The 21405-nt window shown below is 38.0% G+C and overlaps 1 protein-coding gene across 1 annotated transcript in view; it reads left to right on the top strand.

The window, feature by feature from the left end:
- The window catches only part of MACC1 (MET transcriptional regulator MACC1), a 37304-nt gene extending 16154 nt beyond the window's left edge, over positions 1–21150 (top strand). Inside the window, exons 2-5 of the mRNA XM_005510932.3 lie at positions 4415–4529; positions 6767–8805; positions 11111–11299; positions 16019–21150. Coding sequence (XP_005510989.2) covers positions 4415–4529; positions 6767–8805; positions 11111–11299; positions 16019–16231 — 2556 coding nt within the window. The 3' untranslated portion in view covers positions 16232–21150. The remainder of the gene's footprint in view (positions 1–4414; positions 4530–6766; positions 8806–11110; positions 11300–16018) is intronic.
- The last annotated feature ends 255 nt before the right edge of the window (positions 21151–21405 follow it).

Here is a 21405-nt window from a genome sequence, read left to right as displayed (position 1 = left end):
CTCAAGGTTGAACATTAAAAGCCGTTTCCATCTCTGTTCAGAATGAGATACAGCTGCATTTTCTGTGATTGACTTACATGCAGCAGTCTAAGAGAATAAGGCAGACTTTATAACCTCAACTGGAGGTTTTATTTGCTATCCTTTACTACCACAAGCTACACAGTACCACAGCTGAGACCTGTAATCAAAGATTAATAAACTTGTGTCCAACCACTTGTCAGCGAGTTGTGTAAAACTGTTCCATGCCACAAGTGCCAAGGGTAACTAATGTTCATCTAGAAACATGTTAATCTGCTGAGAACAGGCAGTGTTTTAGATTTGATGATGATGTTTAGTGCCTTCTGAAACCATTTCTCTTCTTTGTATTGCTTTCTCTTCAGAATTCCTTTTCTCCTCTCTATTTCATGGAATTTAAATAATCCAGTATACTTAATACTTGATCAAATCAGGAACACTGTATTTAACATTCTGGTAAACATACCTTACTCCTTTTTTAAAACAAACTTGTAAAGTAAGTCTAACAATCCAACCTATGTAACTAGCAAGTCATTTTTCTGCAGGACAGCTAAAAGAGAGCCTGAGGAATGAGGCACATCTCCATCACCTGCTTGTGTTGTTTGTCCTGTCTTTGCAAATGCATAAACTTCATCTTCTGTATACAAAGGCCACAAATCACTGTGAATAATGGTATAGCTGAGTAGCACTATCTGTATAAGGTTCATGTAGATGTCTGTGTGGAGACAGTGCCACAGGAGATCACTGCTCTTGACACAACCTGCTTTTGAAGAGGACTGCACTGGGTCAAGGTTGAATGAAAGACAAATTGCTAATGTCTTTCTCTGGGATGTTGATACTCTGAAACCACAAAGGAATGTGTTCTCTCCTATTTTTGAGAGCAAAGGCAGCAGAGAAGTGTTTGCTTTTGAGCTTTTTTTATTTTCTTCCTTACCACTATTTTAAGCACAGTAGGAAATATTTTGTTTTGGTAGCTAGAGTGGAAAGATTAAAAAAAACAGTGCACTTGAATTTTAAAAGACCTGGAAGAGAATTCTGGAGGCATCACATGCAGCAAAAATACCATTTGCAGCAAATCTGTCTCCTGACTTCTGTGAAGCTGAACTTTCTACCTGAGACTTTTCTGTTCCTCTAATGCATTTTTCTGCCTCTGTGACAGTGCTGCAACGTCCCTGCCAGCAGCAGTCTGCATCCCAAGTCCTCTGCTCTTATGGGTCAAGCACTGCATCCCAAGCTTGAACAGCAGAGTGCACCTGGCAAACTGTTTATTGCCCTTGTACAGAAAAATGCCACTTCTCTCAGTAGTCACTCGGGTTCACTCACTGGTCACCACCACAACTCATCTCTTTCCAGCCTCTTCACTTCCTAATTCCTTGCTCATTTCATGCTGTGAGCTGACATGTCATCAGTCAAATAATACTTTGCACCATTAAGCACTTGTCAGTTTACGTCTTCCTTACACAGTAGCTACAGCAAATGAAAAGCTTAGCTTTTTTTTTTCTTTCCTATACAGAATTCTTTCTTTTTGCAGCAAAAGAGATTCATACTTTTCCCTTTCCCTGAGATTCATACCTTTCCCTTTCCCCACTGATCAGCATAGCTTTATATCCCATGTGCCTTTTTCTCTCTTCTCTTACCTGGATTTATCTAGGTAAGTTCCTAATTAATAGGGTTGCCCATCAAAATTTTCATTTGGGATGATATTTTATCACTGAATGTACCTATGGAAAAGGGTTTTCTTATTTTCCTAGTCTCCTACAAAGGCACTGGGGATTTATGCATTCCCAGCACTACGCCTGGAACACAGGAGAGATGGGACCCAGCCCTGGTGCCATATCATGTAAGATCATCAGGCACATTGCCTGGTGTTCGATGATGTGTGTACAGCTTGTCCCATCACTTCCCACATCCCTTGGCCAGCTGACCAAATGTGGTCATCTTTTGCCCAGCAATGTTTATATTTCCCTCCTTCTCTCATCCTCTTCTCGGCAGGCCTGAGGACATACCTTGATCACAAGGGCGCTCTCATTATGCTCTCATACAAAGGAATGCTTTTGGGAGCAGGGTGCTTAGTTTTGAAAGTGGTTTTCCTTTTCATTACCCTCCTTTTCTGTCTTTGTGCCAGGCTAGTGGTGAAGGTTTTAAGGAGTTCCCAGAGGGAACTTTCGGGAAATGGCTTATTCTTTTTGCAGAAATTCTTAGTGTTTATAAAACTTCCATATGTAATCTTGTTGTCATGTCTCTGTCAATATACCTCCACTGTGTGAAGATATTGTTTCTCTTTCTCTCTTCTTCCCCACTCCCCATGGGTTTCTTATTTTAGCCCCTGTGCATCTACTTGCATTCTTGTGCTCTTTCCTTATCCTTACTTGCTGCCTCCACTTCATAGAGATACTGAAAGAATTGTGGGTGTTTTAACTATTTAAAGAACTGTTCTTAGATTCATGTGTCAATTCTCAATAATTCATCAGTCAGAGATTAGTGCTGGCAACAAATACACTGGTTTTGTAAAAAGCACACTTTCTTTTTGTACATTAATTGGGATTTTAGACTATGGATACCTTAATCTGGTGTGATTAAACCTCCCCAGTCCCTGAAGTAGAAGCTTGATGATTAAAATCTTGCATGTTTATACAATGTGTTCAATTTTTCAACACTTTGAGATGCAGCAGTAAAGCAAAATATATTTCCTTTGAAGGAATCTGAACACATTATCAAAGATACTGTCTCTTATCAGAGACAGAAGGAACAGTGACATTTTTATACAGATGTGGGACGCCAAATCTAGGAATTATGGTGCTGGAATTAAGGAGGCATTTTAATTTCCAGTGGAACAATAATAGCAGAAGCCACAAAGTATTACTCTTGGAAGCTTTCACTACTATCTGAAATCAGGACTTCTAAGACCAACAGCTGAGATTTCTGGTAAGAGAGGAACCTGAAAGTCCATACAGCCCTGTCATAGCAGAGTGGTTGGGTGACAGTGAGGTTTAGCCTGACCTCAGCCTTGTGTCCTGCCTGAGTGCAAAGCAGGCCCTGAACAGATTGACATTAACTGCAGGTAGCTCTTAGGGGAAGAACAAAAAGTACCAATTTACACTTGCAGTGAAAAAAACCACATTTCTTAAACCATGGCATTGCACAATGGAAACAGACAACCAGCTTTCAGTTTCTATTCAGTAATGATTTGATATAACTCACCTCCTAGAACTGTAACTGAAATTCTTTTTTCGTACAGCCACAGTGAAACCAGACCAAATACATTTTTTTTTTCCTCTATTTTATATGTGATAAAATGAGATCTGCATAGGCTGCAATTCTGGCTGCAGAAGTAACAGGCTGCAATCTTTCAGACTCCTGAACAAAACTGGCTATGGCATCCTCTTGATGGACCTAAAAAATATTATGGCATTTTAAACATTCTCTTGTTCGTTCTGTGCTTTGTTATTGGTCTGTTTGTTTGTTTTTCTTTTATGTTTAACCATATGTATTACTGTATCTATTGTCCATCAGCATTTATAACCTGCTATGTATAGGATCAGTGAGAGGATTCTAGGAAAGTCACTGAGTGGTCTCTTGGTTTATAGCACTAATTTAATGAGCTCTCCTGCACAAAAAGGTCCACAGGATTGTATTTCCTCCAGTTTCTGCTTCAGAGACACAGATGCTCCTCCTGTCCTGCCATTGAGATAGGTTTATTGTTGACTCTTTCTCTTTCACCCATAGCATCTGGTTTACAGTCTTCATGTAAATGACGTTAAAACCAAACAGAACTTCTTGTAGACAGAACAAGGAAGAGGAGAGACCTGAATATCCTCTCTTGGGCTGTTGCTGTGCTGTCATGGGCCCTGAGGAATGGTACTTTAAGTCATTCTTGTACAGACTAAAAGTAAAATCTGACCCAAAGGTCTCTCAGGGAAGAGTATAGGAAGAATAATAAAGTAAAAAGGATTGGAAATACTTAGTATTAATTGGCAAAGTAACAGATCTAGTTCTTCCCCTTTTGTCATTCTAGTAAAATTTATCTGAAAACAGGAATTATTATGTTGATTTTTTTTTTAAAAAAGTTTTTATTCTAGACCTTCTGAATGGAAGTTGTTGTACAGTTGTCTCAGTTCCAATTGCAAGATGTTTAATTATGTGAGTTATTGGACTTCACTGTGGGTTTGGGTACTATATTGTACTGTAGCTGTAGCATCTGGTGTTTTTGCTGCAAATTAGTAAGACTCAGGATTTTCATGCTCTCAGGCAGACTCCATAAATTTAGTCATAAACCATAACTTCACTTTTTTCTTCATTTGTATCACAGAACAGCAGCAAAGCTCCATTATTCTTCAACATTTTCCCCTTTTTCCAGTTGGATATTTGATGATGTTTTATATGTTTAACTCTTTCCTAGGAGGAAAGTACTTCCAGTAGTGGAATGGATTCCCTAACCTGTGGAGAGATTCCACGGAGCAGGTCAGAGGGGACTTTGATTGATGTGGATGACAGGACACCTTCAGCCAGCTACAGTACGTCTCTTCTGCTATTTCCTGTACTAAGGCTCTCTACCTAAAGTCTTTATTTCTGCAAAAGTCTCAATAGTGTCAAGAGCTATAGTTACTCTGTAAATGCCTCTACATTATTTTATTGTATTGCTTGTGTATTGCACTGCCCAGTCCATTGTAGATTTTCCTGGAGTCAGAACACAAGGGGTTTTCATGGGGTCCCCTAGCAGAAACTTACTGGCATATAAGAGAAGTCCTCTGTCCCCTGCTATGGCAAATGTGGGTCAGGCAGTTTGGGAGGAAGACCTGGAATCATTAACTTTACATGAATAAATGCTATTTAGGGTATGTTCACTGGGGGTTGAGACTGGAAAGAGAAGAGAGAATTCTCAGCCAAACTACATGAATTTGGGGTTTTAAGAATCAGAAAGGCAAGGTAATTTTGGAGTTAGGCCATTTTAAAAACTGGAGTCTTAGCAAAGTTGATTTATTCTCATTGATATTTTAACCCAAAAGTTAAGAAAACATTCCCCTCCACAAGACAGGCATTCTCTTACCTTTTTGTCCAGTAGTAGATATGACTAACAGTGAACGTGGCACTTGCTATGTGACTTGAGGAGCAGGAATTATTTCCTTGCTGACCTCCTGCACTCAAGTAATCTGTGCTGTTACAGTGACATGAGGAAGCATCCAGCCTAGGGACTCAAGGTCTGCTAGACTTTCCTGCTCAGAATTTTCTTGTAGAAAAAAACCCTTTAGGATGAGGAAACAAACAAATAAACCCCTGAACATTTCTTTTGGGATTAATTAATTTAGTTTATAATAGACAATAATGATTTGACTGTAGTACCACCACAGCCCATGGAAAGCTTTTGACCTATAGACAGAATCAAAAGGACTTTTCAGCTGGTACTTGAGCAGATCAGCCCTGTCTGGTGGCCCTGGCCAAGGACAAGTGCCTGAGCGGGAAGAGGATGTCCCTGAGTTCAATTCCCCCAGCAGCTCACCTGGAAGGCTTTTGTCAAGACAACACTAGAGCCTTCCAGACAGGCAGCAGAGAAGTGGGTAAATTTCACTTTGGTTCTTGCAAACTGGGGCTTTTCTGGAACTGTGGAGAAACTCCACAGTGGTTTTTGCCACAACTCATGACAAATCAAGAAAAAAGTACTAACCTTTTTTTTTTTCTTTTTGTGCCTGAATGCACTGTCATGCTTGTGATTGAGCAATAATTAGTAACCTTGGAGATGGAAAGTACCATGGAAAGTGTAATAATGAAGGATATAGATATGCTGAAAGAATAGAAAAGCTGAATTTTCCCTCTCAAATTATAGTTCTTCACAAGGATGTACAAAGAAGGGATGGTATAACCTCTGTATATAGAAAAATGATGTCAAACTGAAGTAGCAGAAACCCTTAGCACAAAAAGTTGCAGGTGCTTTATTCATTGCAAGAAGTGTGAATCTTAATCAACCTATAAACTGGCTTCTATGAACAGTTATCAACATAAAATATAAGGACATCTTGCTTTCAGAACATAGAGACATTGCTGTTAATAATGAGTAATTTTAATAGAAAGCCTGTTAAATACCACTTATGCACCTCTATTTGTCTATTTAAGTGCAATCTCAGTTAGTAGCCACAAAATCATTTCTCTCAAAGTTTCAAATTGTATAAGACTTCATAAGTGATGCTATTTTTTAAAAAAGAAAGCTAATATAACAAATCACACACAAACAGGTAAATTGTGAGAGTGTTGTTATCATTTAAATGCATGTGTAATAGCTTGAAAAGTAATCCTGAATAATAAATCTATCTGCACTGTCTACAGTGTTTGAAAAATGAAACAGTAGTTGTTTAATCTTTGCAGAGAGTTAGACACAAAGGAAAGAAATCCACAGCATTTTGTAAGAGGCCAAAGATTAGTGGGATGTAAAGGTTTAAACCTTATGGGACATTAGCATACTTGATGCTAATTCACAGTTGTAGGAATTGATAATGATCAGCACCTCACAGAAGATGCTTTACATCCTTTAGCACTGATTTGTTAGGACACTTTCTATTAGCAAAGGTTCTTAATGCTACTTAGAAGTCAATATTGATACTGTTTAAAAACCTGAAGGAGAAATATATAAATGATCTAAATGTATTTTAGGAACATAATTTTAGTCACCTGCTGGCTTAACAGACAATCAGTTTGAAATGAATGGAATGCCTCAAGTTTCTGTGCTTTAGGAAATGCTTCTTTTTTTTCTTTTAAACAGATGTCAATGAACGTAAATTGGATTTGAATATTGACTGGTCTGATGCGTTCAAACACGCCCGTGCTGTTTCCAAGACTAATCCTTTCTGGAATGAACTGTCAGCCTCCAACCCTTTCGTACATGATATAGCTGCTTCAAATAGAAATGAAAATAATAAATACCTTTCAATCTTAAAAGAAAAACCTTATTTGTTCTCTAAAGCTTCTACCAACAGGGATTCTTTGGCTTCCTCGGGTGATGAGCTAGATATTGATTGTCTTCTAAGAAAGACTTCAACAAGAAGATCTGGACGATCCAAGAGTGTCTCTGACTTCCTGGATATTGTTGAAAACAGAAGATTTACTCCTCACGAGACAACACCTCAAAAAACTATAGCTTGGGATATGACATGGCTTCAAAAAGACCGTGAAGCCTACAAGATGGCTTGGTTGAGTCATCGACAACTCACTCGGTCTTGCCTAGATTTAGAAGCCATGAGCCATAGTCCTGGATGGGCACAAACGCAAGCTACAGACATTCATGTAGTTTGTAAACTAAATTATGAAGGCGGTTCAGTACAGCTACCTGACTCAGATATCAACATTCATGTCCCTGTGGGTCATGTATTACCTGGGGAATTCCAAGAAGTTGGTTTAAAGGCTATCCTCAACCCTCCATCATCATTTAACAATGAGCTGTCTAGCACTGTAAGCCCTCTAATAGAACTTACGCTGAGCAACCTCAACACGAGGGAAGGAATTTTCCTAGAGGTGAAAGTTGCAGCTAAAGTGAAGAATGATCCACTCAGCCAAGTTATGAGTGAAATGGTGTGTTTTTTTAGTCTCAATAAAGAAGGGCCTTTTAAGAAGTTAGAGAATTGCTACACTTATCAAGATACCATACAAGTGAAGCTAACAGACCTAAGTCATGTGATGTATGCTGTGATTGTCATACGAGCAAACAAAATCCAGCCTCCAGCAACTCATGTCTGGGACTATGTTCATAGAATGGTCTCAGTTGGAATTTATGGTCCCAAATACATTCATCCTTCTTTTACAGCAGTTTTTACGGTCTTTGGTCATAACTACATTCCAGGAAAACTCACAATTTGTGACATAAAAAAGGGAGGGAAAAATATGCCTCCCGTTGTGTTTCAGCTGTGGGGAAAACATACATTTTCACTTGAAAAGCCACGAGATCTAAACATTTCTTTGATATCCTGTGATCCAGATTTTGAAGTGAAGATGGAAGACCAAAACAAAAATATTAAAGAGGAGGAGCTGAAAAGTGGTGAAATGGTCCGCCAACAATTCCTGTTTTCCATGCTTGGATGTAGGGAGATGCATTTCTTTGATTTCCTCGTTCAGATTAAAGTCTTAAAAAGTAGCCAAGTGACACAGTTCCATGTTACAAGTCCTGACCCAGCTCCAAAGTTGAGTGGAATTATCAATAGACCAAAACGCTTACAAAACCGTAAAGAAATAAAATCTGCACCTTTGCTTTTAATACCAACAGTTAAATATCCAAAGTTTCAAGATAAAACTTTGAGTGTTAATACTTATGGAGTGGCTTTGAAAACTGTATTACGTCAAAATAAGATTGACTATTTGCTAGAATATTTTAAAGGGGACACAATAGCACTTCTTGGTGAAGATAAAGTAAAAGCCATTGGACAAACTAAAATAAAAGAGTGGTACGTAGGCGTTCTCAGAAGAAAGATTGGTCTTGTACATTGCAAAAACATAAAAGTAATTTCCAAAGAACAAGCTATGGACACTGCTGATAGTGAGCTAACAACCAGGAATCTTGTTGAACAAATTGCATTGCCATTCAAAAAATTGACTTACATCTACTCAGTAGTTCTGTCTACAGTAGCAGAGAGTGTTTATGACTGGAGAGCTTTGGCTGAGGTGCTGGGATACTCACATTTGTCTTTAGATGACTTTAATGTGGCACATGCTGATAAAGAATCAGAAAGAGTTGCACATGTAGTGAAGAGGATGAAGGAAGACTGCCATGCTAACAAAAAAAAAAGACTGTTTCTTTATGAGCTCATTGTTGTAAGTATTGCACAAATTCACTTGGTTATTGGGACTGCATTGCCAAGAAGCTACTTAATAGTAATGCGTGAACAAGAAAACATGGTCCTATACCTCTGTGGGAATCTTTACAAACCAGAACATACTACTAAAAGTTATAGACACCTATAAATGGAAAATATGTCCAGACTCTCATGAAGAATAATACTTTGATGAATTAATTCTAAAGATTGCTCTATAAATGTTCTGTGAGCTCTGCTCATTTAGCATGTTGACTGAGTTGACTTTTTTTTTGTTGTTGTTTTTAAACAGCCTTGAATGAAACAGTTTTGTCTTTTGTCAGGGAAGTCACCATGGTAAATTGCTTCCCTGAGCAATTGACATTCCCATTGTTAAGTATTTAGTAACTTGATAGTGTGGAAACTCCATTATTTATATATTTTGTGTACCCTGAGGTCTATGTTAGCTTCATATTTTTAAAGCAAGAATGTCCTGATCCACAGGTTGAAGACATGGTTTTATCTCCATATATGACAACTTCTTAGTCAATGTTGTAGCAACTTACTGAAATACTTGCAATATTGTCATTATGTGTTTTCATGGGCCTCGTTTGTAAGCCACTGGACAACTTCTATGTGATTCAATACTGTTACATGTACATCGAAAATGGTTTTATTCTAAATGCTTCCAGGTAATAGGCTGCATTGTTCAACGTCTTAATTTACTTACAGATCAGTGCACAAATTAATTTGGAATTAATGATTGTTCAATACTACCCTGGCTCTGACTGAAAAGTCTACCAGCCTACTTAGGAACAGAAGAGAATTATGTTTGTGATATGAAAATAAGGTACTATGAAAAAGGATGTTTAAAAATTCATATTGTAGCCTTTCATTTGTCCTGAATTGTAAACCTTAATGGGGTTTACTTCTTATAACTACTCTGTCCCCTTTGAACTGCTGACAGCAATTTCAGCAGGATTCAGAAAATTTTAGTAGCAGTGGCTACTTACAACTCTTAAGACTGCATTAAACTCTGTGGAATAAAACTGACCAGGCATGAAGTACAGTTTAGTCTGCAGTGCCTCTGTACAAAAAGCTGAGGTGAAAATTATCAAAACTTTTAATTCAATACAATGAAACACAGTTCATTATAGTACAGGCAAATGTAGGGCTTAATTAGATTAACAAGATGTCCCATTTTGTTGAGAAGTGTATGATTTTGAGCTATGAATTGCCAATGCCAGTCCCTGTGTTTGTAAAGCTAGACTTAAAGCTAGATGTCATCCATGTAACTTTCAGTTAGAATTTACTGGTTGTTTCTTTTAATGAATCTATAGCCTATTTTTATGTTTAATGGGATTCCTGATTATCAGAACAAACCAAACTGAACAACCTTGTCTCCACTTTGCCAAAGTACAGGGGATTTGGTACTGTACACTATAGCCTGCTTCTCACTACTGTGCCTATCAAAAGTTCTATTGTTTGTTATGAGGATTTTTATGGAAAACTGTTCTACAATAAATCACACAAATGTCCGATTTCTGCAGAAATGCTTGATATTTTATTAAAAATCAGTATCTAAAAAACAAGGAAAACTTCTGGATTTTGTTCTTGATCTTTCACAGAAAAAGTTGACATTTACAGTGGAACATTTTGCTGTTAATTTGAGAAGAAAGAAAAAGCACCTATTGTTCTCTATAGCTCTTATCCAAACAAATAAAGGAAAGAGAATGCAACACATCTGCATTGAGGGTTTCACTCCTGGAACCATTTTAATTTGTTTATTAAAAGCTCATTTGGCAAGGGGGAAGGAAGAGTTTTACACTTGCATTTCTGCTTAATTGTCAGCAAATTATCAGTTCTGTGGGACGGCTAAGTCAAAAGGTGCTGGCCAATGTAATAAATGATTTTTCAGAAAAGCAGTAGATGAATGACCACACCTTAGTATAATAGTGCCTTAGCTTCATTTTCAAGTTTCATGTCATATTTTTAAGCAGCTAAATTTGATGTTCCAAATATTTTTATTGGAGAAGCAATTTTTTCCTTCAGGTTCTGTAAGCTTGACAGGATCCATGTGACACTGGAATGCTGAAGCAGCTGAATGCCAGCTCAATTTTTTTTTTAAGCTTGTATGCAGTTTTCCTATGACAATGTTGGCAACATCTTTTTGTAGGAAAAAGAAATATATATATTTCTTTGTAACGACAAAAAATAGACAAAAAGTCTTCTTGTCTGCTTAGAAATGCAGAGTAGTGCTATAAAAATAAATGATAATCTGTTTGTAATTACTGGTGAAGGAACACTAATGTAAATTATTGTTGCAGGCACTTTTGAAAATAGATTGCCAGGGATTAGTGGCACGTCTTACTCAGGACACCATCATTTTGACTTCAGCTGTCAAGCTTGGCAAATACTGGCGGGAGCTTGCGGAGAAGCTAGCCCGGCTCACAAAGCAGCAAATCGAGGCCTATGAAAAACCCCACCAAGGGAAAAATGGAGCAGTAGCTCTGGAGGTAAGGCTCTGGTGTGACAGTGTGTGCACACTTTCTCATCTGCACAAACACAGCCAAGGCCCCTTCCTTCTTCTTTGATTTGTGCACTTCATTCATTTTGCAGTTTGGCCTTGTTATTTAATTTACAAGCCCTTCAATGTGAGGAATTCTTACCACATTTTGCTTGTAATTGTTTAGATGTTCCATTAAGGCCAGTTGTTCAGTGTAATTGTGCCCAATTAATTTGCTGTGGATGTCCTGGTCTCTGTCTTGAGCACGAGCTTTTTGCTCCCACCCATAGGGCCACTTTCAGTCCCTTCTTATTGTCCTGTCTGCTTGTTAATCTTACTCCTCTGGTGTAATTTCAGACACAGTGAGGAAGACCATCTAGTCCTTGCAAGAGCTTTTTCAAATTACCCTAAGCTTAGCTTTAGCTCTTTCCACTAAAAGGAGGCTTATCTCCACCATAAACACTTTAATTTTCTGCGCCTGTATGATGTTTGTCATCATTTAGCTTAAGTAGCATGACAAGAGGTTGGAAGCTCTGATGCCAATTCCACTTCTGTCCCATTACATGAACATGGCAAATCCATGTTCTAATTTCATAGCCTGTCAGGTAGGTCACACTACTTATCTTCCTTTGGAAAGCACTCTGCTCATATAGAAATATGAGATCTAAGTAAAAGTCAAGTTGTCCTCTCAGATGTATTTTAGTGCATATGCATCTAAGGAGCAGTTTAGGTGCCTAATTATCTCTAGTGCAATATGAGTTCTCTAGAGAGTAGCCATGGCATCCATGCAATGTCAGATATGTCACAAGACTTACGGTGGGCCCTGATTCACATTGAAGGCCAGCCTGTGCTCCTGGCACAACTTTTCCTGGGCAGCCAAGTTGCTCCCTGCATTTCTCTACTCTTACTTTAAGACCAAAACATACAGTAGATCCACTGTTCCCACAGAGTTACAGAGTTATGCGCCAATGACATCCAGTTCCCAGACTGGGTTTTACACTGGACACCCTCTTTTATAACTGCTGCTGAATGATGCTCAAGCTGACCTTTCTGCTTTGAGTGCTTACACTCAGGCACGACTCTCCTTCTGCTTGTATTATCATCCCCCCGTTATTGTTTTAAATCGGTGTGTATTTACATGAAACGCATCTTCTGCCCCATACAGTCTATTCTTTTGTCTTCCAGAATTTTTTACATTATTTTTACGATAAACCACCTACAAGATTCATCACCTTTCAGCTAGTGTCTGCTGCCAGAAGATAGTACTGTCAAAATCATTAAAAAAAAATCCAATAATAGAGAATGTTCTGTTTTTTTAAGAGAACATTCAATAAGCATACAAAGCTCAGAATTTTGCTTTATTTTTGTGCTTTTCTCAAGGCTTAAGATGGTCCAACGGACAATTTATTGGTTTAGTGTGAGCCTTGTAACAGTGCTTGTCCATACAAGTGTGAGTTCAAAACAAACAAGGTTTCTAGCACTGGTTTGTCACATGGACACTCACCATCCTCAATGTCCTGTGAATCTAACCCTAAATTTCAGTGCTTTCTTCTGACCTCTGAACTTCCCAGTGTCCTGGAGAATTTGAACCTCTACACGGAGAAAGCAACACTGTTTATAAAGTTTTGTGTATGTTGTTCAGTAGGGAGGCAAAACAAATGTAGGTAATGCAGTGTAAATTCGTACCTGTGTGGAGATGCTCCCAACGTTGTTACAAGGTTGGCTTTAGTCTGACTAATTTTGGAATGATTGCTGATCCTCACATTTACTTAGCAGGTATAAGAGAACCCTGATTTAAACCATCTTACCCTGGCCTGGAATTTTCTAGGGGAAAAGCTTTCTCATTGATAGTAGTTGTGGGTGTGAAAATAGGAAGCCAAACAAAGGGCAGACTAATAAATTTTGACTAATTATTGAGGATTACCTGAATACATGAACCAATTCGTTACCTATGAAAGACTGTTCTACCATCAAAAGGATTGATTTGTTGATTGCTTTTAAAATTAATATTTTTCTTAGTGGTAGAAATCTTCTCCCAGATGATCACAGAGACAACCTGAGGTACATACAATTGGTGACTAGATTTTGAAGTGCTTTTCATCAGTAAATTCCAAATCACTTTACAGAGGATGTAGGTATTATTATTACCTACTCAGCAGAGGCAGTGGGAGCAGAGGGAAAACTCATGCACACAGCTGAGATGAGACTTGCCCAAGATGTTGCATTGATATAATATTTTGTCTGAAAATCCACATTGATAAAATTCAGGACTGTCAAATGCACTGTCAGTTCATCCATTGCATTAGAGTATGTGGGTGTGAAGAAGAACCTGTCTAAGAAGCCTGTTTTGCAATGTTACTTCAGTGTGATGATTGTGTAGATAATTGCTATTGATCATGCATCACTGATGACCAGTTTGTAAAGCTTCTGATCCTCCTCCTCCTCCTCCCCCCCTACCTATTTTTTTTTTTTTTTTTCCCCATTTCTTTCATCCCAGGAAAAAATCAATTGTGACAGAGTAAAGGTAACCAGGGTTTGTATTTTAGGCAAATTTCAGCCAATTCCCTGATTGCACAGTGTCAGACTGACCTTCAGCATAAGTCAAAGCAGAGCATCTTTTCACATTCACTGTCTTTTCACATTCCAGTGAAGACAGAAGGCTGTACCTTAATACTTCAAACATCCTGGTCTAACAGGAGTATAAGGAAAGCAAACAGAAAACAGAGAAAAGGCATGGCCAGCAGCAGAATAGCAGGAAATTCCAGTTTCTCTTTTTGACTACCTTGGTTATCAAGCTAAAAATAGGAATACAGAAACCCTCTGGTCTTAGCATAAATGTAACAGTGGTGAGATGCCTTAGTTCATTAAAATATGTCGTAATATCTAGTATTTACGGTAGTACATTAAAATCTTCTTCAGGACAGCTTGTCTAATAAAATGAAAGAATTCATCACTCTCATTCTTCCTACCTACCACTACATTATTTTTCTTTCCTCCATTTGTAACCTTATGGTTATGACCTATGATAGACTTGCTTAAAGCGAGAAGTAGGCACCATTTGTTTTGGGCAAATGATGATACCCTTCCCACCTGTAGACCTAAAATGAGAACCTTCCCTGGAAGAACAGATACTTTTTTTATGGCTTAGACTAAAGGCAGAAGCCAGACTAATCAGGCTCTGAGACACACTACTGGGAATATGAGTTTGATGGGGTTTGGGGATGGGGGAGAAAGGCAGCAGAAGAGAGATGTTTACAGAACCTATGATAGACTCAGTCTTGGGGTAAGCTGAGAATTCTTAGCCCAAATGTGAAGAAAAGCTCAGAACTATGAGCAAAGAACTTCTCCTGTTACTCAGTTACTCAAGGAATCAAGTAAATAAAGCTTAAATCAAGGAAATGGAGCTTTATGTTATGTATTATTTGTAAATTAATAGGATTATATTGAGGAAATAACCAATTTCCTTCTGAATTATCCTTCAGAACCATGAAAAACTCTTTTTCATTAAGAGAAAGAGATGTTAAAAAAGTCTGTACTTTCTGATCACTTCTGTGCATGTATATATAAATGTACACACATCAGTCCATATGCTTTTATTGCTATGTATAAATGTGTTTCTGTTAAAAGAGCAAATGCCAGTACGTTTTAAGAAAGTGAGGTGTTTCTTTGTGGTCTTGTGCATCATCCCTGCAATTGCTAACTCAGTCGCTCTTGCCTAAGCCTTTGTTGTCAGTGAGGAGTGGGAAAATAGAAAGTGCATAGTTCAAGTTAAATTTGGAAAAACAGCAGCTGGGAAAACAATCTTTTGTTTGTAAACAGAGCAAACTTACTCTGGACATTAGCATTTTGAAAGATGTAAGTCCTACTTGCTATCTGAATCACGTTCTCATGGCTTAATTAATGTCACTAGACCAATGACAAATTACACCTGCTAAGGATCTGCTCTATATTTGTTTGGCATAAAAGAAATATATTGTAGTTTGAAATAAGGAGCACTGGTAACCTGTATCTTCATTTCCTTTGTTTCTTGCAGGACACTTTTAAAATTGTATGTCCTGATTTTTAAAAAGTAATTGTAAAGGCTTTTGACTCTCCTGTTTTCGGAGTGTGTGTCGTGGGGTTTTTTGTTTGTTTGTTTGCTTTGTTTTGGGTTTTTTTGTTGGTTTTTGTTTGTTTCTAAATCAGAGATTTTATAGATAGACTATCTGCTATGTTCCTGTCGCTGTTACCAGAAAACATTTTGTAGACAAAAGAAACATGTTTAAAAGTTCCAGGCTAGGTAGGGGGACAGTGGGATGTTGATTAATGACACAAAGGGAAGCATTAGCCATTAAAGCACAGTCAAACTCCATATAGGGAAACTGCTGCTGGGTGTATGCATTGCAAAAATGACTAAAGGGAAAAGTGTTTTCCTGCCACCCCTGTTCTTTGAATTATAATTTCAGACAGGTATATCTTTTGACTTGGTGGTAATGACCTGAATGATGAATTTGTCTTTCTATTATTTACTCCTCTAAGGAATTTAAGACTTTCATAGAAATGAAGTGCAAAAGATTAGCTTTTATGAAAAAATATTTTAGTGTGGCTAGGGATCAAATGCTTATTTTCTTTTATTTCCTTTTTTTTTTTTCTTGTGACATTTCTACCATTTGAAAGATTTAGCTATTTTTTTTTTCTCAATAATACAATTTCTCTAAATAAACCTTCTTATTTTTTCTGTTACTTTCAGATGATGTGGAAACCTGCATATGACTTTCTCTACACGTGGGCTGCCCATTATGGATACAGTTACAGGGATGTCTTACAGGACCTGCAATCAGCCTTGGATAAAACGAAAAACCCAGTAACAAAACACTGGCGAGAGTTAACTGGGACATTAATTCTTGTGAACTGCATGGAGGTTTTAAGGGCAAGTGCTTTCTCCAAAATGGAGGAAGAATAGGACACCAAGATATGTTTTTGAAAAAATCATTTGGGAAACTGTACTGCTGATATTTATGTTTCAGTGATGCTTGCAGAGCAGGACAGAATGCAGTTTGTTTTCTGTGAGCTGATGCTGGGTCTAGCCCCATGGTTCTCAGCTACAGATCTTGCTAATGGCTACTGCATATATAAGAAAAGAGTGGGGGATTAAACTAGTGAGGTCAACAAAAATGACTTGAATTCTATAGGGTAGTTTCTAAAAGGAGCCATTTCTGATTGCACTGACTTCTATGTGGAAATCAGTTTTAAAAACAGAACTACACATGGATGAGTTCAGTCTGTGGGGCCTAGATATACATTGTTTTGTGTGAGGTATTAAAAATCTAAGTATTTAATACGTTATTTTAACTGGCGTACAAACCCCTCAACTCCAAATCAATGGGTACAGGTTAGCCTAGAAAAAAAACTTCGGGATACTTAAATTTGCAACTTGGGCAAAATTAATCTCATCTGCTCACAAAATAGAAATTCAACAGTTATTTGCACCTGGGAAATCCTGCTTAGTCCTTCCAAAACAGCTTTTGATAACTTTTTTGAAGACTGGAAGAGAGATGGGCAATGTAATGGTCAAAGATGATTGGTTTTGATTGGTTTGTTGATGTAACCAACTGGGTTTGTGTTCTCTCTTTTTTGTTGTTGTTTTGTTTGTTTGGGTTTTTTGTTTGTTGTTGTTGTTGGTTTTGTGGTTTTTGTTGTTGTTTTGGAGTTTTTTGTTTTGTTTTAATTCGAGCAAATGTGTCTAGATTCTGCTGAGTGGAAATCCAGGAAAATTCAGGAAGCCTTCTTGGTGTACATTGTCCATCCCTCTGATCATTTGCTTATTCCTACTCTGTCATTATTAAATAGGTAAATAGGGAAGAATGGCTTTGTAGATACAAAGGCTGTAGATAGTTTATACCCGCTTCTGTTGATAATTTTATTCTGCCTTACTGTATGAAGAATAATAAGTGATGGCTATTATTTTCTCAAAAAAAGTTGTCAGTTGGGTGCTTTTTAGATTAATTTATTATGGAGCAATTAATTATCATTAGTCACATTTTTAAAAAAGGACCCTGCTTAAATACAACCAATAAAAAGCTGAGTAGCTTCTTATAAATACAGAAAGTAGAGGCTGAATAATAGCTACAGGCTACCAAACTATTTTATTTTTTTTTAAATGAGATTTGAAAAATATATTTTAGTTAAGTGATAGATCTAAAAGGTTAAAGACATTCTGAACATCTCTAATCATTGTTCATTCTGAAACATCAGAAAATGCTCATGATAACCAGTTGAAAATTGGAGTTCTGCTATCAGGTGCAGTTGACAAGCCAAAGGCAAATTCTTTCAGGAGTACCACAAAGTAGTAGCATCTCAGTCCAGAATCTGTGCTTCCACTGTTTTTTTAGTTGATCTCTTCTAAGGAGGGAGGTCTTGTGATTTAACATACAAACATTTTTCTTCCCCTCTCCTTTCCTTTGACTTGCTTTTTCTTCTGCTTTCATTAAGTTTCCCAAAGCTTGCATAGCTCAGGAAGGAGGCTGAGGAAAGAGCACTTGCTCCAGCAATGGGAAAGCTCACTCACTAAAAGACCCTTTAGCGTCAGGGCGTGAGTGAATTAGCATGCGTGCAAGTTTCTGCCTTTCTGGACTTGTTCCTGATTTGCAACAGAACAAGGAATTCAGCCCACAGAACAGTAATTGGTGTTGCTGATCAAAGAAAGGTGGAGAAAAAGGCATCAGATGATTAGAGCTCCCTGTTCTTTTAGGTGCTAGCACCTGTTTTATGTCTTGCCCTGTGCAGTTTTAAAACAAGCTGCAGAGAAAATATGAAATACCTTTCTCTTGTTAGCAGTACTTCTGGGCAGAGACCAGCTGTTCCTTCCTTCTCGACCCCCAAAGGAGAGAAAGCCTCTGTTGTCTTTCTTTTTTGTGGTGCTGGGTAAGGAAAAGGTGCCTTCTGGTTCATTTGAAAATAGGCTTCTTCAAAGGCAAAAGTATAAATTCAAATATTTAAATTATAAATATTAAAAATAGACATTAAATTAAAAAAAACCCCAAACACCTTTAAAATAATATTTACAACATGCCACTGCATACTCTCAGGGAAATTTTTTTGCAGGTTACCCAGATTGCTGCTGCTTTCACCCTAGCCCCTGCTTATAGCAGACACTCTGAAACCTGAACAGGATTTTGCAGTGGTGCAAGAGGTCACACACCATCTCCCTGCTTAAAACTGCAGGGAAATACTTTTTAGCTCCCTAAGAGCTGAAATACCTGGGCAGATCACAGAGAAAATCTTTCAGCTTCACCACATTATCTCATCAGCTGATTTCCATGCATCCTGACAGGCCAGGCTCTCTTACTGAAAGCCCTGTTAAGCACCCACCTCTTCTTTTTCTTTCCTTCTTGTTAACCTGGCTGCAACAGCAAAACAACTCAACTTACTTCTGCTTCTGAAACAGGTGTGTGCTTCCATCTGTTTTTTGCACATATTAATTTCTTACCTTTAGCAAATGTGCATTTACTGCATGCCTTGTTGAAAAAGAAAGTAATATCCAAGTTCAGTCCTGTATTTTCCTGTTATGATATTACTACTAGTCAAAAGGTGGGGGGGAAAGCTACTTAGAAGCACCCATTCCCAGTTGTGTGATTCTACCAAATATGAAGGACAAGCTGCCCAAAGACTTTAGGGCTGAAGGACAAACCATTCTGAGAAGGTGGGCAGTGATCAGGAACTCGGGATGAGAAGTGCCTAGAGAGCAGAGGCTGTTGCCTGTTATTCTCATGGCCAGGCCCTCTCATTGCTGTGAAACAACGGCAAAGTTGTTTCTGTCTTGAACGAGAGTTGAATTTGGCCCAGTAAGTTTAGCAAATATTGACTTAGTGAGTCAGTGTTCTCCTCAGCTTGCAGAATTATGCAACTGGTCCTCCAAGTAGATTTCTTTAAAGGGGAATTTGTATCTGTTTGTAGTTGTGCCATACTCCAGGGTCTTTGACTGTTGGCTTCGGTTGCTAATTGTGTTCCCTGTTTTTGCTTTAAGCTTCTGCTCATATGAATGAAATGTGCACTCGTGCAATATATTCTGTTTACTTTAGCAGCCCACACTGGATATACTAAAAAAAAAAAAAAAAAAGGTATTTAAACCCCATATTTTATTTAGTGCTCTAGTATTCAAAACCACAAAATGCCAGCTGAGAGTGGAAGCAGCTGCACTCAGCAGCAGCACACAGCTAGAAGCACATGGCTTTGGTAAACATGCTCTGTTCCTGACCTTTTCTCCTTTCCTCCCACCCTGTCAAGAGAGAACAGCTTTCCCATGAGTCTGCACACATACCTTCTTGGGTTTCTGTGAAGTGGGATGAAATTAACAACTCCTGTACCAGCCCCTGGTCCTTGCCTTAAATGACCCTCTGTTTCCAGGTTTCCCAGTTTCTTTGTGTAGCCTGGGGAAAAGAGTTGTGTCAGCCAGTTCTATTTCCCTTTGTAACTGTAGATAGAAAAAAAAAACACCTCTTTCACCCTTCTTCTAGCCTTTGAATGCATACAATACTTAAGCAAACAAGCAAACAAACACTTAAGTGCACCAATATCTTTGCTATTCCATCTACCCATGAAAGCTGGAAAAGGTTCCCTTGGGTCTGGCTGCACCTGAATGGGACAGATACTTTCCATACTGGGCAGCAGCAGCAAGCAAAATCTAGCTGTTACTCATGCTAGAAATGTTGTTTTTTCAATGCAGTTGGAAGCCATTCCTGTTGTTACAGTACAGAGTCATCTCAGCACCATGCCATTTAATGGCACAGTGGGGTGACTTATTTCTGAATTAATAACAGTCAAGACAGGAGAGAAAAGGCAAATTATTCCCTCACTTAAGTTCCAGTCCTCCACTTGGGTTTGGGGAAGGAGTCAGTTCCTTAGGTTTCACTTGTTTTTTTGGGAAGCAGAGGTTTAGGGCAGGAAAAGGAAGTTTCTTCTAATATAAGTAAAAGGCTACTCCCTAAGCCAGTGTGCAGGCAGCAGGTTGGATGTCAAGAGAAAGCTGCAGGTTGAGGAGCATACCTCATGGAATTTTCCAGGGAATAAAAACAGAGCAGGCTTCAGCCATCCTTCTTCCCAAGGCCAGAAAAATGGGGAGAAGTGGATGAGTGTCTCTTAAGGCTTTTTTTTTTTTTTTTTTTTTTTGTGAAAATGACTGATTTTCACAAATCCTTCCTGTAAAACTAAGCTCTGTGAAAAGCAAACACTAAGCACCTTCAAAGGAACAACAGTTTCTCTATGTTCAGTTGACTCTAAAGACTTATTCCTAAAGTATTTCTGGACTCAGTAAGTGATGTAGCCAACAATGACCTACTAAATAACAAAGCCTGTTGTTTAGAACTGCAGATGGCAATACCATGTTCCCAGCTAAACCCAGTGATCCTGATTTTTCATCAAATAATAACTTGTTCAACTAAGAAGAGCTGAACTAAATAGGAACATAGAGCTTTGCTGTTTTGTTCTATTTTTGTCATAGCTATGAAAATTGCTCATGAAAAGTCAATAAAATGGTAAGTGGAGATGAATTTCAACCCCGAGGAACAGGATGTAGCAAATGATATTCTGAATATTAGTGTGAGACACCAACCAGTCTATTAAATTCTCTGGAGAGGTCCTAGAACAATTGTAGATATGTAAAGAAAGTGTCCAGTGTGGGTGATAACTGTTGTTCCTGACTGTTCTGCTGGCAATAAATGACTACAGACATTATAGGATATACTTATTCAAATAACTCATGATTATTCTTAGTACAGGAAGTGCCATTTTATATTTATTGCCAATGTGTATATTATGTGTATATTATCTATTTTTTTTAACTTACAGTATATATTTTTAAACAAAATAAACAAAGGAAAACAATATTGTCCACTGGCATCTTGCATGGGTTTTGTTTTGTTTTTGTAACACAGAGAAGAGAAAGACAGTTATGTCATGAAAGATCATGGTTCTATTTAATACCAGGGAAATCAGCAATGCATTTATGCACATTTTTCTTCATTTAAAAATTCTGTGTCTTAAAAGGCTGTTTGTACACTCCTTTTAGCATGTTCATAAACAAAAGTGATTTGCTTACATTGCTTCCAGAAGCAGAATGAACTCACTCTTGAGAAAGCT

This window comes from Columba livia, chromosome 2 (genome assembly GCF_036013475.1).
Source record: "Columba livia isolate bColLiv1 breed racing homer chromosome 2, bColLiv1.pat.W.v2, whole genome shotgun sequence".
In the NCBI taxonomy this organism is placed as follows: domain Eukaryota; kingdom Metazoa; phylum Chordata; class Aves; order Columbiformes; family Columbidae; genus Columba; species Columba livia.
Note: the sequence above shows the minus strand (reverse complement) of the source record. Positions and strands in the feature narration are given on the sequence as shown.